Source organism: Neomonachus schauinslandi, chromosome X (genome assembly GCF_002201575.2).
Source record: "Neomonachus schauinslandi chromosome X, ASM220157v2, whole genome shotgun sequence".
NCBI classification, from domain to species: Eukaryota; Metazoa; Chordata; class Mammalia; order Carnivora; family Phocidae; genus Neomonachus; species Neomonachus schauinslandi.
Window position 1 is genome coordinate 86,415,627 of NC_058419.1, and position 15,378 is coordinate 86,431,004.

Sequence of the window (15,378 nt, forward strand, 5' to 3'; positions counted from 1 at the left end):
CATTTTTTTTTTTTTTATGTTATGTTAATCATATACTTTTTTTTCTACTGTTTAAAGCACACGCACACACACATTCACTTTTTGGAGGTCTGACTTTAGGTAGCAGGTAGATGGCAGAGGAAACCCTTTCTTTTGAAATATCCCACCTTCAGGAAGGAAGGTCCTTTGGGCACAGTACAAGTTATTACACTTGGGACATGAGAGAATTCAGACCGTGATCTGGTGTTCAGGGTTTTACATGTAGGTGTGTGTTGCATAGTCTTCCAATTATTTAGGGCCTCAGCCATTCACATTTTTGAAAAATATTTATCAATTGAAATAGAACACTTCTAAAATTTCTGAGATTTCATGGCATTTTAGATGGCAGCTAATCAGAATGTACTTACACTCATACCAGAAGGGAAATGATTCATGTTCTTTCTATATTTTTTCATTCCAGAATGAGCACATTAGTTTGATTGCTTTATTTTCTCACTTGGCGTGAAACTGAATGAAATGTAAAGTACAGCAGTAGTCATATTAGCCACATTTTTCAACTGCTCAGTGGCTGGCCACTTGTGGCTCGTGGCTAGCACGTTGGACAGCGCAGATCTAGAAAGTTCTACTGGACAGCGTGGGTCTAGAATCATTCCCAAGTTCTCCCAGACAAAATGTTGAACATTACGAGTTTGAGATGAGGTTAGGGTGGCCCTACTTTTGTGAGTGTATCAAGTTATTTCACCGTTTTGTGCTTTGTTGTTTTGAATTCTGGCCTGGCCACACGGACCCAGGATAAATGGATGAGTTCCTCCGACATTGCCAGAACTTGAATGAAAATAGTCACAACCTAGTCTTCCTAAGCAGTTCTGGTTGAACAAAATTTAATTCTTGTTAACCAAAGTTTTTTTTTTTTCCTTTTAATAGCAATTAGTTAAAAGACTAGAGGGGGCTAAATTTCATTTGGCAGCTTTTATCATGTTTGGTTTTATTTTCATTATTGTAATACAGGGCATCCTTAACCTTTTCTCCTATCCCTAGTCTTCCTATTTCATCTAGGACAGTAAAGTCAACTTGTTTTATCTTTGCTGGAATGGAAGCCACTTACGAAGGCTAATTACACCTATTTCAAAATTCACAGTATAGAAAGGAGAGATTATTAGTGGCAGACCCGGACTGCCATATTCTTGGCCATACTGTGCCTCATGCCCTTCAGATCACATAATCTCATTGCTCCTGCCCCACAATCTGGCCAGGCCTTGTGGCTAGGTCGAGGGCTGCTGTATCACCTGGCATTCTGGTAGGCTGTCCGAGAAACACTGGGGTAACCGGCACTCTGTGTCTGCACTGGGAAGCTCATCTGAGTAAGCGAGTCTGCTGCTATAGAACCCACAGAACAAGGCCCAAGATTGGATTCCTAGCTGTTGATCTTACAAATGCTGACCGAGCTACCCTATAGAGGACTTTCCTCTGGGGAATGTGTGTTAAGAGTCTCTAAAACGAGTGAGGGCTCAAAATTCCCAAGAGCTGGGAATTCCATATGTGACCTCTCCTCTTAACACTTTGATACATTAGACACTTCAGATGCATTGAGGCTCTGGTGGGACTTTTTGGGGGCAGCCCTGAAAGGCCCCTGAATTGGATGGATTTCGTGTCAAGAAAATCTCTGTGAGATTTGTTGTTCAAAGATCCCTGAATAATGTCCAGTTATGAGGACAAGCCTCCAACCCTCAGAATCTCCAGCCTGGAAGCAGTCCCTAGACACATAGCGAAGTCCATCGAACTCACTACGAAGATCTTACCAAACCCCAGGCCCGCAGGGAGGAAATCTGGTGTCAGGTACGCTAGATTTTAACTAGAACAGTACCTGACATCATAGGCAGTCAATAAATATTTGCTGAATACATGAATTCGTCTTGTGGTTTTAAACTTTGCCCTCAGCAACATACGGGCTATCTGTTTCCTTTCCCTCCATAGTTCCCCCTTTCCAGGGACGCACACCTTGGGTTAGTGCTTGACAAACCTGCAATAAGACAGGGTAGAGGTTGGCTTTGGGAGGGTAGGCACATCTGTGTTGTCTTCTGTTTTCCTTTTCTATTAGTCTCTTTTTTCAAGAAATAACCTGCGCATCATAGATAGGAAAGAGGGAGGGAGAGGAAGAAAAGTAAGGTGCACACACATGGGGTTTTGTAGTCCGCTGTCTACTCATTGGAGTCAGCACCCCGGTACCGGACGGCCAAAGACTCTTGGTTGAGGCCATTCAGTACCTCCCTTCCCAGCTCGGGTCAGACCTGCCAGAAATCGTGTTCTGTTTATAGGAGGGAGTGTGGGAAGACAGAGAATTTTCTTCAACAACACTGGAGGGAGTGTGGGAAGACAGAGAATTTTCCTGGCCTCTTTGTTTTCTCCCCCACCCCCCTGTGATCAAGGTCACAGTTCTCCTCCTCAGAGCGAGGAAGGTACAGGGATGAAGAATTAACAGGTGCACAAAACAACAGTTGGTGTGTTACTAAGCCAAGACAACTATCCTAGTCAAAGCATGGGATTTGTTGTAAGTGGATTTTGCCACTTTGCCTTTTCTTTCTGTCTTCAGTTGTTGATCTTAAAAGTGTCACTTTTCAGGTCATCTCTGCTGTGGGAGGATGTGGGGGCACCAGGACAAAACGTTAATGATATGCATGCTCAGGTATTTAGGGGACAAGTACTGATGTTTGCAACTTTATTTGAATGCATCTAAAAAATAAGATGGGTGGTAGAGAAGTGGATAGATACGCGATAAACTCCAGCAAAATGTTAATGGTAGACTGTCGGTGGCGGATATACAGGTGTTCACTATAAATTCTTCCGGCACTGCCCTGGATATATGAAAACTGTTGGAACAGAAGTTTAGGGAATTAAGAGCAGGTCAGGGCAGACGTGAGGAAGCAGCAGAAAGGAAAAGGCGTGGGGCATCGAGACCCATGGTTGGATAACTGGGACGGTCTGGTGCAGGAAGGCAGAAGGACAGTCGCCAGCCAGCGACCTCAAATAGGATGTAAGCACCACTTGCCGCTCCTGCCCCCTGGGATCTGACATGGAACATGACCTCTTTCTCACAACTTTTGCATGACAGCCTTCCTCTTCTTCTAGCTAACTACTCCTTCCGCTTCCGGAAGATGGTTGGCCCCTTGGCTACTTTCAGCCAGCATGGCTGCCATGGTCCGAGCTAATATTCTCCATTTCTCTCCTTGTCTTTCTCCCTGGTGACTTACAGAGTTGGTGTTGACCCAGATCAGGACCCACCACCCAACAACGACAGCTTTCAAGTCTTACAAGGGGTAAGTCACAAGAGATGCTTCTTCCGGGGGAAGACACTGTGATAAAGGGCTCAAATTTATTGAGCACTTACTATAGGCCAGGCATCTTTACATGGATTCCCTCACCATGAGCTTGACAACAACCTTATGAGGTAGGTCCTGCTATCCCCGTTTTACAGATTAGAAGCTGAAGTTGGAGAGTCTCAGTGAGTCATCTACAGTCAGAGGATTAGAAAGTGATGAAGCTGGGGTTTGACCCCAGAGTCAGCATTCTTAAAACAACATATTAAGGGGGTAGGCCGGCCAGGAAGAGTGTTGGAGCTAAGTCCCTGACTGCCTGCCTTCCAAGAATGGATAGACTGGATACGTTGGTGACTGGCTCACTGTCACTGGGTCAGAGTCTATCAGTGGTGCCCAGGCAGGGGAAGGAGAGGGATGGGATCTGACTCTCCAGCCCGGGGAATCTGAGGAAGAAAGGAAGGATGTGGGTGATTACAGGCCCTCCCGCTCCTCTAGGGCCTGGGATCCTCTACAGCCGAGTTCCTCTCAAGCCCAGGAATGGCAGAGCAGGGGCCCTCACCCCCCACCCCCAGGGGCGGAAGGTCACCGCCAGGCGAACCGCTAAGGCTTAGGCAGGGTGGGGGCAGCAGTGACAGCCTGGGACAGCGTGCTGGGGAGGGAAGCTGTAGAGGCTGTGATCAGAGGAGCCCTGAGCAGGGAAGAGGCCCCGCTGCTGCAGAGAATCCCGATGGAGTCTGCGGGGCACAGAGGAACGTTCTGGCCTGCGGTTTTGCCATCTGCTCCCGTTACTGTTGCTGCATAACCACCTGCACCAAACAGAGGAAAGGGAGCAACAGTGTCTTTCACTCACGGATTCTCTAGGTCAGCAGTTTGGAAAGGGCATGATAGGGCCAGCTTGCCTTTGCTCCAAACAGAAAGCTGGGGGCTGGGGTCGTCCAGAGACTCATTGGCTCGTACGTCTGGCACCTGGGGGCATTGGGCTTCTTCCCCGATGACTCAGGGTTCCCAGAGCCAGCACCGAAGCAAGCAAGGTGGAAGCCACGTCGCCCTTTCTGCCCTGGCCTTGAAGTTTTCAGGGCATCACCTCTGTGACTTGCCGGTGGTCACACTGAGTTGCTCGAGCCAGGCCAGATTCAACAGGAGGGGAGAGAGAGACCACAACCTCTTTGTGGGAAGAGCATCAGCCAAGTGGCAGACGTGAGTTCGAGCTGCCACGTGACCCTTGTTACGTCCCCAGGTTTGCTCCTTCCCGAGGCCGGCATTTCCTGGGCAGGCAGGGTGGGGGAGGGAGGGCTCATGCTAAGAGCAGAAATTTGTTACCCAAATGTTACTAATGGGCCCCCGGAGTCAAGAACTCTTTTGTGCAGGATGGCCTCCGAAGTGCTGAGCGCAGTGCCTGGCACCTGGGGGCACTCGACAGGCATCTGATGGGCAGACGGGGGGTGGGGGGTGGGGACGGGAGAAGCGACAGCTTGGCGGAAAACCTTACTGACCACACGCATGCACGTGGTCCATGACACTGTGTCGGGCGTTTGTTTTTCTCCAGTCAGCTTGGAATTGCTCTCCATCCTAAACCCAGTCTGCATATGTCAGATGCCAGAGGACGTTCTAAATGACTCCAGCCCCTGACTCAGATTGAACAGGTGTTGCAGACAGTGGCGCTCTGCGGGGCCGGGGAGCGCCGCTACAGCTTTTCCTGATTTCTTTCTCTTTGAGGGCGGTCGCGTCTTGGGGACAGTGCCCCTTAAGGGACACAAAGCCATGACCTCTGAAAGAGCGGGACGTTTTAGGAAGAGTTTTCAATGAGCTTCACTGGAGATGATAGGATGCCCACTTTAATGGTGCTCCAGAGGGGCGCCTGGCCGACTCAGTCGAAGAGCACGCGACTCTTGATCGCGAGGTTGTGAGTTTGGGCTCCACGCTGGGTGTAGAGATGACTTAAAAATAAAATATTAAAACAGGAATAACGGTGCCCCGGAAGACCTTTGAGATTATATTAGAAGCGGCCACTGTGTTGGGAACTTGTGATTTCCATGAGAAATTCTATTTGAAAAGTTGCTATCAGACTCTAGCTTGGATTTAAGGAGTTTAGAAACCGAGGGCTCGGGGTGCCTGGGTGGCTCAGTTGGTTAAGCGACTGCCTTCAGCTCAGGTCATGATCCCAGGGTCCTGGGATCGAGTCCCGCATCGGGCTCCCTGCTCTGCGGGGAGCCTGCTTCTCCCTCTCCCACTCCCCCTGCTTCTCCCTCTCCCACTCCCCCTGCTTGTGTTCCCTCTCTCGCTGTGTCTCTCTCTGTCAAATAAATAAATAAAATCTTAAAAAAAAAAAAAAAAAAGAAACCGAGGGCTCGGAAATTGTGCACCTGGAAGCTAATTTAGAGTCTAACAGGGAGATCTTGAAACTCACCCTGAGAAAACCTGGGTGACGTGTCTTTATTTCACTGGAAGGGAAAGAAGGGCTCTGTTAGGATACGACTGCCCTACTCCACAGCTGCCTCCCCAGGACCGCAGCTGGTCCAGATGAATTTTGTAAGAAAAACAGGCTGATTCCAGCTGGATAGCCAGGGTTTGGACGGATGTCATCTTGTCAGTTCCAGACCAGTCAGACACCTCCGGCCCTTTTGCTGTCTGTTTGTTTGTAATTGCTGCTGCCTCTGGATTTAAGCATCTGTAAAAGGAAAGGCATGAAATGGTTTGGTTGCTTTCCTGTAGCCGAACTCACCATCCATCTCATAAGAACTTCACATGGAGACACAGGGCTTGTAACTAAGTCACAGGCTTGCTGTCACTGTTCCATGGAGATGTTTGGGAAAGCAGCGTGTCCTAAGTGCTAAGGGTTCGAGCAGTGCATTCAGTCTGCACAGTGACAGCTAAGGCAGTGCTCCCTGAAACCTCCCTAGTTGGGCCTGGGGGGGGGGGTCATCGGTGTCTCCGGATGGCTCCCTGGAGGGCCCTTTGGGCCAGTTGTGAATGTGCAGTTGGGGGTGACCTCCTCCCCAGCCTCGCACACAGTCCTGCAGAGGGCCCTCGGAATCAGTTCCACTGGCATCGTGAAAGTCTTTCAAGATTGCTGTCAGACTGGGGGGAAAAAAAAGGCGAACTTCAAGCTTGGTTTCCCAGGGCACCTTCTTAAAAAGGACTCATGCCCTTGTACTTAAAGGGCTTTATATCTCTCGGTCCTCCTGGCCAGACCTTCTCGGTCCACTGAGCCACTAACAGCAGGGCTGGGAGCACTCAGTGGTCATGAGCAACAATAAAACAGAGAAATAAATGGGCTTCTCGTTTTGGGGTAAAATCCTGGGTTCTTGCAGTTTCCCCTGAAATGGATCCAGGTCACACGCTCAGTGATGTCATGAAACTGAAAGTCCAGATGTTTGTTCCCCATCAGAAAAGAAAGGGTAGTTCTCTTTACCTCATTTTCTAAATGAGCTCCCTAAAAACAAACAGGAAAGTGATATTTAATGGGAATGAATTTCTTAGGACAGCATGGTTTTCCTCATGGGGTCTAGAAGCCTAAGAGTTATGGCTACAGAGCTACAGAATAATAGCTCATGTGGGGGAAGGAAAGGAGCTTTTGGCTAGAACTTCTGGCTTTATGTGAGGGAAGCATAAGAATATTGTGGGCAGACTTGAGCTTCATGTCCCTGGCAAGTTTGACTCATTAGAACAAAACAAAAAATTCAGTTGCTTTGTTTCTCCAGAGGTCTTGGTGACTCTGCAACCAAAACAAAAACAAGCCCAGCTGGAGGCAGCCTGCCTGGGCTTGGGGGTGGCTTCCCACCCCATTCAAGGGGGACCTTTTCATGCCAGACAGACACATCATTCACTTCCTTCCCCAAGTTTACAGAAGAGCACTCATCGGGGCGCCCGGGTAGCTCAGTTGTTAAGCGTCTGCCTTCGGCTCAGGTCATGATCCCAGTGTCCTGGGATGGGGCCCTGCATCGGGCTCCCTGCTCCGCAGGAAGCCTGCTTCTCCCTCTCCCACTCCCCCTGCTTGTGTTCCCTCTCTCGCTGGGTCTCTCTCTGTCAAATAAATAAATAAAATCTTTAAAAAAAAAAAAAAAAAAAGAAGAAGAAGAAGAAGAGCACTCATGATGGGGCTGCTTTGGAGTAGCTAGGAGCACGCAACCGAATTTATCCTGGCTTTATCATCTCAGCAGGACCGGGTCACAAGCAGGATATTAGTGGAATGTGGAGGAAAGGAAACCACTGGGCTTGTGGTGCGTGTGTGCATGTGTGCACGCATAAGTACGTGCGTGCACACAGAAAATCAGCTGTTTATAGTTGCGTTGACATATAACTTTCTGGGTCCTTCCTCAGTTTTTCTCCAGGCTGAAATCTGATACCCAGTCACTTAAATCTTTGACTTCAAACAGTTGCTAAAGGGCCTTTCCTCAAATTCCTCCTCTTTGCTCCCCCTACCCCCCACCACCATGCTTTTCTTTTTTGTTCTTCTGATCTCCCCCACCTTAGTCCCTGAATTCCCTGCTGGCTATTCTTTTTTTTTTTTTTTTTTTCCTTAGACGTGCAGAATTCATGGGGCGCCTGGGTGGCTCAGTTGCTAAGCATCAGCCTTCAGCTCAGGTCTTGATCCCAGGATCCTGGGATCCCTGCTCAGCCGGAGGCCTGCTTCTCCCTCTCCCACTCCCCCTGCTTGTGTTCCCTCTCTCACTGTGTATCTCTCTGTCAAATAAATAAAATCTTTAAAAAAAAGTAAATGAAATCTTTAAAAAAAACTTTAAAAAAATTAAAAATAAAAAAAGTGCAAAATTCACATTAATTTATTCATGCATTTGACAAATGCTTACTGAGCACCTGTTATATTTTGGACAATCTTTCAGGCTCAGGGGCTACATCTGCAAACAAGACGCATGAACCTCCATCCTTAAGGGTGTGGTGACAGTGTGATGAAGGGGACGGGTAAGGGCGAGAGTGCCAGAGGTGAGATCAGTAGATCTGTCCTTGCTGCCCTGAGTGTCCCCACGGACCAGCAGCCTGGGCATCACCAGAGATCTTATAAAAATGCAGACTGTCAGGCTCCACATGGACCCACTGACTCTGAACCCGCATTTTAACGGTTTCCCACAAGGGTCGTGTGCCCGTTCACAATTTGAAAAACCCTGGAGTAGGCATTGTGGAGCTCTTGATTCCCTGTTTTTAAAACCTGTTATTACTCCCTTCTGAGAGTCATTGGCTCCACCATTCCAGGGACAGGAAAAAGAAAGGCACAAATTGGGTCACATCACTTACTTGCTCTTTTGCTCTGCATTAGATTTCTAGGGCCACCATAACAAATTCCCACAGACTCAGTGGCTTAAGACACTGGTCTTATATTCTGTAGGTTAAAAGTTTGGTGGGCTCCTCTGATTTCTCTGTTTCAAGGCCAAACTCAAGGTGTCGGCGAGGTTGGGCTCTGGGGGAGAACCCACTGCCAGGCTCATTCTGGTTGTTGGTAGAATTCAGTTATGTGGTTGTAGAACTAAAGTACTATTTCCTTGCTGACTGTTGGCCCAGGGTCAAGTTCCCGTCCTAGAAGCACCTGCATTTCCTGGTTCATGGCCCCCTCTGTCTTCAAAGTTAGCAACAGTGGGGCGAGTCCCTGTCACACTTTGCATCTTTCCTGCTTCGTCTTCCACTGCAACTCTCTGACTCTTTTGCCTTCCTTGTCTACTTTTAAGGGCCTGTGTGATTGCATCGGTCCCCCCTGGAAAACCTTAAGTCCATCTACAAAGCCCCTTTGGCCGTGTAACGTAACATACAGGCTCCTGGGATTAGGATGTAGAAATCTTTGCGGTGGGGGGGGGGGGGGGGGGGGTGGGGGAAGGGATTATTCTGCGCCATCTCTGAAAAAAATCATAAGCTGCTCTCGTTACTGTAATGACCTTAACTTTGAAAATTTATATCTTTTAACAATAAGAATGGAATGAAATATAACTCTGCCCAGAAATCATTATTAGTTCTAGAAAAAATAATCCAAAAATAGGACCTTTTGTCACTCCTCAGTTCTTTAATCTGCTTTCTTTGTCTTCTTCGTATATGTCACCATATCCGTATCTATGTCTTGCCCTCTGGAAATGTGCTCCTTGAGGGGCAAGTGCTAGTCTCATTCCTCTTTGTGTTTCTGGCACCCAGCATGGTGCCTGGCACACAGTAGGTGCTTAATGAATGCAGAAAAAAATATATACACTCATGGTTACATCCTTGAAATATGGGGATAAGGAAAGTCGGCGGTATTTTCTTAAAGGGGCTTCCCTATTAATAATATCAACAAAAAGTTTAAAAATCCCTTGTGTTACTCATAAGAACATAGGGTAGAATGGGGGTTACCAAGAGCTGGGGGTTGGGGGAGTTGGGGAGATGTTTAAGGGTACAGGCCTGCAGCTAATAGATAAATAAGTTCTAGAGATCTAATGCACACCATAGTGAATATAGTCAACAGTACTCTATTATAAACTACAAAGTTGCTGAGAGAGTAGGTCTTAATTGTTCTCACCAAAAAAAAGAAATGAGAATTATGTGAAGGGAAACAGGTGGCAGCTCATGCTACCATGGTAATCGAACTGCAACAGAGAAATACATCAAACCAACACATCCTATGCTGTAAACTGAAACTGATACAATGTTATATGTCAATTACATCTCAATTTAAACTTGCCCAGAGTCATACTGCAAGACAGTGGCACAGCCAGGAGTAGAGCTAGGATCTGGACCCACATACTTTGTTGAGAAAGCCTGTGATATTCACACCGATACCTCCTGGCATGCTCTGTTGCCTTTGAAACATCTCTCAGAGAAGCCAACCTTGTACCCAGCCTGGAAAAATGAATAGGGATTGGCCAGGTAGATGTTGTAGGTGGGAGAAGGTGACCGTCTGAAAGGATGCTCCAAGTTCTAAGAGCAGCCTGAGCTAAAGACATGGGGCATAAACCCTCCTGTGGGAATGCAGGTTTGGGGGAGCAGGTCCCCGCCTTTTCTGTGGGCAGCGCTTGAATGGAAATCCAAGGGTCTGCACACGCAGCCTGGGAAGGGAGCTGCCTATTATAGGATCCGCCTGCACCCACACTGACCCCTGCTCTGCCCTAGACTGCCTGGAGCAGGAAGGGGGCCCCCAAATCCCGTCGGCAAGCAGCTTTGGTTGTCTTCCAGGTCAGCTTAAAAAATCAGTCCCATTCCACAGATACTCCCTGATTTCTCCAAAGCCACCTTAGGTGGATTTCTCCATGTTCTTCCTGTACCTAGTCATGCTTCTGGCACCATCTCCTAGAATAAGAAGTTGTTGAACACCCCTGTTATGAAGCTGCACTTTTTATTTGCTCAGAATTTACCCCTGGTAACCTTTCGGGACTGTCTTGTAGTTTCTTATCTTGCTGAGGTCCCTTTTTCTTATTTGTGGACTGCAGGCACAGCTCTCTGTCGCCTGTGAAGACCTTTTGTTAGTTTGCCTTCGAAAAGAAACATTTCCTTTGCTTTCCTCATTGTAATCGTCCTTCTTGGGGCTTATTGAAATCTCCTGTAGCTTCGTAGAGGCATGGTGGCGGGAACTGAAGCATTCCAGGTGATGATATCACATTGAGGTTTGGCGGAGGTTAGGACAATAGAGTCGGGGTTTGTCGTTTTTATTGCTGTTTTATTTTATTTTTATATATTTTTTTAAAGATTTCATTTATTTATTTGAGAGAGAGAATGAGAGACAGAGAGCACGAGAGGGAAGAGGGTCAGAGGGAGAAGCAGACCCCCCGCTGAGCAGGGAGCCCGATGCGGGACTCGATCCAGGGACTCCAGGATCATGACCTGAGCCGAAGGCAGTCGCCCAACCAACTGAGCCACCCAGGCGCCCTTTATTGCTGTTTTAGGGGAGGAGCAGATGCAACTGACTTGGGGGGAACTTGTCTTGTGCCTGATGGCTTACAGTATCCTTCCTGATGAGGTGTGTCACTGTGTTAGTTTCTTCTTTGGTAAGATTCTACAGGCACTTAGAGCCACGAGCTTAGAGCCTATCACTTTATAAAGAACCATTTAATTTTTCCATGAAGATATTTGCCCCTGAGAATTCTCACGTACCAGGGTGCCTGGGTGGCTCAGTCGTTTAGCATCTGCCTTTGGGTCAGGTCATGATCCCAGGGTCCTGGGATCGAGCCCCACATCCGGCTCCCTGCTCAGCAGGAAGCCTGCTTCTCCCTCTCCCACTCCCCCTGCTTGTGTTCCCTCTCTCGCTGTCTCTCTGTCAAAAAATAAATAAAAATCTTAAAAAAAAAAAAAAGGAATGCTCACCTACCACTTTTCCACTCAGTCGAGGGGCATTCGGAAACCTCCCTCAATTTGGCATTAGGTCACCAACTAATTACCCGAAGGAATGATCATGCTCTGCAGATGGAGACATTTCTGTGCCCTCTTTCTTCCACAAGATTTATAAAAATATGAAATGCAGTTGGTCTCTGGGAACTCTCTCTCTCTCTCTCTCTCTCTCTCTCTCTTTTTTTTTTTTTAATTTCCTCATCCCCAGAAGGGCTCATTTAACCAAGCCATTTCCCCATGTGTCCCTAAATATCCTTCAGATACCCTAGGGACTCTGTTTGTAAAAATAACCTTTGTTATTGGAAACATTAGAAATTTAAATAGTGCTTGCTGATTTCCCTCCTTTTACTTGTCCCTGCGCTCCCCTTTCTCGGAGATCTCTGACCGACCCGCACTATCTCGGTCACAGGTGGGGCTCACACCCGCTGCGGTGTGGAGCTCCTTGGAACTGTGGCTCATCTTGCGTTTGGCTGTTGTCAGTGGCACCTCGCCTGTAGACTTGCCTCTCCCTGTACCATTCCAGGGGGTGATGGCAAAAATGACTGCGCCTCCCAGGCAGTCTGTACTTTCAGAGCTTGTCATCCGACGACGCAGAACTCCAGCAACGCCTTCCGATTGCTGCAGTCAGTCCGCTCTTTAATGGGTTTATTTGGTTTCTTTCTTGGATTTATTTGGTTTCTTTCAAGGTAGTCCCTCCCAGTGTATCTGAAACTTTGGTGATACAGGATGTTTGACTCTGAGCTCAAAATCTCTAAAAGTTATTGGTTAAAAAAGAAGTTTTTTAATTGCGCTGCTTATACTATTTGCACAGAGCAGATGGCCCAAGCCTCAAATGAATGTTTGATTTTGCAAGTCATTTTGCCATTTAAATGACGGGGACGTTTGAGTTGGGAAGGAATGGGAGGAGTAACCACTTGGGCAGCGGAAATAACAGAAATGCGGGGCCCCTGGGTGGCGCAGTGGGTTGAGTGTCCGACTCTTGGTTTCGGCTTGGGTCCTGATCTCAGGGTCATGAGATTGAGCCCCACGCTGGGGCTCCACGCTCAGCATGAGGTCTGCTCCCTCTCTCTCCCTCTCCCCCTCCCACTCATGTGCTCTCTCCAAAGAAATAAATGAGTCTTTAAAAATAATAGAAATGCTAGTTCTGACCCCATTTCCCTTGCTCACTGCCCCCATCTTCCTAAAGCTGCCAGGGCAACAAGTGACTGCACCACCTGGAAGGCAATGTAGGTGCCTCAGTAAGGACCATCAAGAGCCCGAGGCTGAGCCGTCAGGGAACGACCAAGTGTGACTTCCCCAGGCCAGCTTCGGGGAGGCCTGGAAAGTTGGTTTTATAGAAGCCTTCTTTTTTTTTTTTAAAGATTTTATTTATTTATTTGAGAGAGAGAGAATGAGAGAGAGCACATGAGAGGGGGGAGGGTCAGAGGGAGAAGCAGACTCCCTGCCGAGCAGGGAGCCCGATGCGGGACTCGATCCCGGGACTCCAGGATCATGACCTGAGCCGAAGGCAGTCGCTTAACCAACTGAGCCACCCAGGCGCCCTATAGAAGCCTTCTTTAATATTCCCTATAGATAACTTTTGGCCCTTTAGGATCTACACTATGTTAGCGTAATCAATCTGCTAAAAGGCACTTTGAGGAAAATTACAATAAGAATGCCAAAAGAAATTTTGTACTGCACTGAGTTGATCTGTCCACAGACATAACCGAGCCTTTTTACTTTGGGGGTTGATTTGTCTGCCTTTTGGATTTATTTGGTTTCTTTCAAGGTAGTCCCTCCCAGTATATCTGAAACTTTGGTGATACAGGATGTTTGACTCTTAGCTCAAAATCTCTAAAAGTTACTGGTTAAAAAAGAAGTTTCCCCCTGCCCTCCCCCCCCCACACCCCATTTCAATCCCTTTTCTGCAACTAAACATCTGTCTTCTTGTTTGTTCCTAGGATGGTCCAGATTCTGCCAGAGGAAACCGGACAAAGCAGGAGAGTGCGTGGCTGTTCAGGCTGTGGTACAGCTTTGACCACAAGTATCCTTTTCAGTGGCTTCCCTGTATTTGTGAAACATCGATGATGAAATTCTCTTACTGTCAGTGAACGACTTCTGATGAGTAAGGAAGATGTGTACTTGGTACAGGTGTAGTCAGTCCTCTCTTGGGCCACATGCAATGATCATTCATGACCTGAACCAAAATCAAGAGTTGGACGCTTAACTGACTGAGCCACCCAGACTCCCCCAGAAAAAGCATTTGACAAAATCCAACATCCTTTCATGATAAAAAGAAAACCTCTCAACAAATTAGGTATAAATGGAATGTATGTCAACATTATAAAGGCCATATATGACAAGCCCACAGCCAGCATCATACTCAATGACAAAAAGCTGAAAGCTTTCCTCTAAGATCTGGAAGGATGCCCACTCTTGCCACTTCTTTTCAATACAGTATTGGAAGTCCTAGCCAGAGCAGGTAGGCAAGAAAAAGAAATTTGATTCTCCAGATCAGAAGGGAAGAATTAAAATGGTCTCTGTAGATTAAATTTAAATTAAAATAGTCTCTGCAGATGTCATGATCTTTTTTTTAAAGGTTTATTTATTAGAGAGCGAGTGAGCACAGGGAGGGTAGAGGGGCAGAGGGAGAGGAGAGAGAGAATCTCAAGTGGACTCCCCGCTGAGCATGGAGCCTGATGGGGCGCTTGGTCTCAGGACCCATGAGATCATGACCTGCGCTGAAACCAAGAGTCAGATGCTTAACCAACTGAGCCTTCCAGGTGCCCCTGCAGATGACATGATCTTATATACAGAAACCCCTAAAGACTCTACCAAAAAACTGTTTTAAAACTAATAAATTCAGTAAAGTCAGAGGATATAAAGTCAACATGCAAAAACCAGTTGCATTTCTATGCACTAACAATGAACTATCCAAAAAAGATATTAAGAAAACAATCCCAGGGTACCTGGGTGGCTCAGTTGGTTAAGTGTCTGCCTTCAGCTTGGGTCATGATCTCAGGGTCCTGGGACTGAGTCCCGCGTCAGGCTCCCTGCTCAGCGGGGAGTCTGCTTCTCCCTCTCCCTCTGCCTCCTTCCCTCTGCTCATGCTCTGTCTCTCAAATAAATACATAAAATCTTTTTAAAAAAAGAAAAGAAAACAATCCCATTATGATACCATCAAAAACGATAAAATACTTAGGAATAAATTTAACCAAGTAGGTTAAGATCTATACACTGAAAACAAACACTGATGAAAGAAGTTGAAGAAGACACAAATAAATGGAAAGATATTTGTGTTCATAGATTGGAAGAATTAATGTTAAAATTGCCATATTACTCAAAGCAATCTATAGATTCAGTTCATCTCTATCAAAATTCTAATGGTGTTTTTTAAAATAAAAACAATTGTAAAATTTGTATGGAGCACAAATTACCCTGAATAGCTAAAGCATTGTAAGCAAAAAGAACAGAGCTGGAGGCATCATACTTGCTGATTTCAAATTATACTACAAAGGCATAGTAATCAAAATAGTATAGTATTAGCATTAAAACAGATACACAGACCAGTGGAACAGAATACAGAGCCCAAAAATAATACCCTCACATGTTCGATCAACTAATCTTCAGCCAAGGTGCTGAGAATGCATAATAGGGAAAGGACAGTCTCTTTAATAAATGGTGTTGGGAAAACTGGATATCCACATGCAAAAGAATGAAACTGGAACCCGTCTTACACCACTCACAAAAATCAACTCAAAATGGATTAGAGACTTAAATGCAAGACCTGAAACCATAAAACTCCTAGAAG

General features: G+C 46.7%; 1 protein-coding gene across 1 annotated transcript in view; it reads left to right on the forward strand.

Annotated features, from left to right (window-relative positions):
* SLC9A7 (solute carrier family 9 member A7) overlaps window positions 1-15,378 on the forward strand; it is a 131,627-nt gene that overhangs the window by 106,134 nt on the left and 10,115 nt on the right. Inside the window, exons 16-17 of the mRNA XM_044911617.1 lie at window positions 3,230-3,293; window positions 13,529-13,611. Coding sequence (XP_044767552.1) covers window positions 3,230-3,293; window positions 13,529-13,611 — 147 coding nt within the window. The remainder of the gene's footprint in view (window positions 1-3,229; window positions 3,294-13,528; window positions 13,612-15,378) is intronic.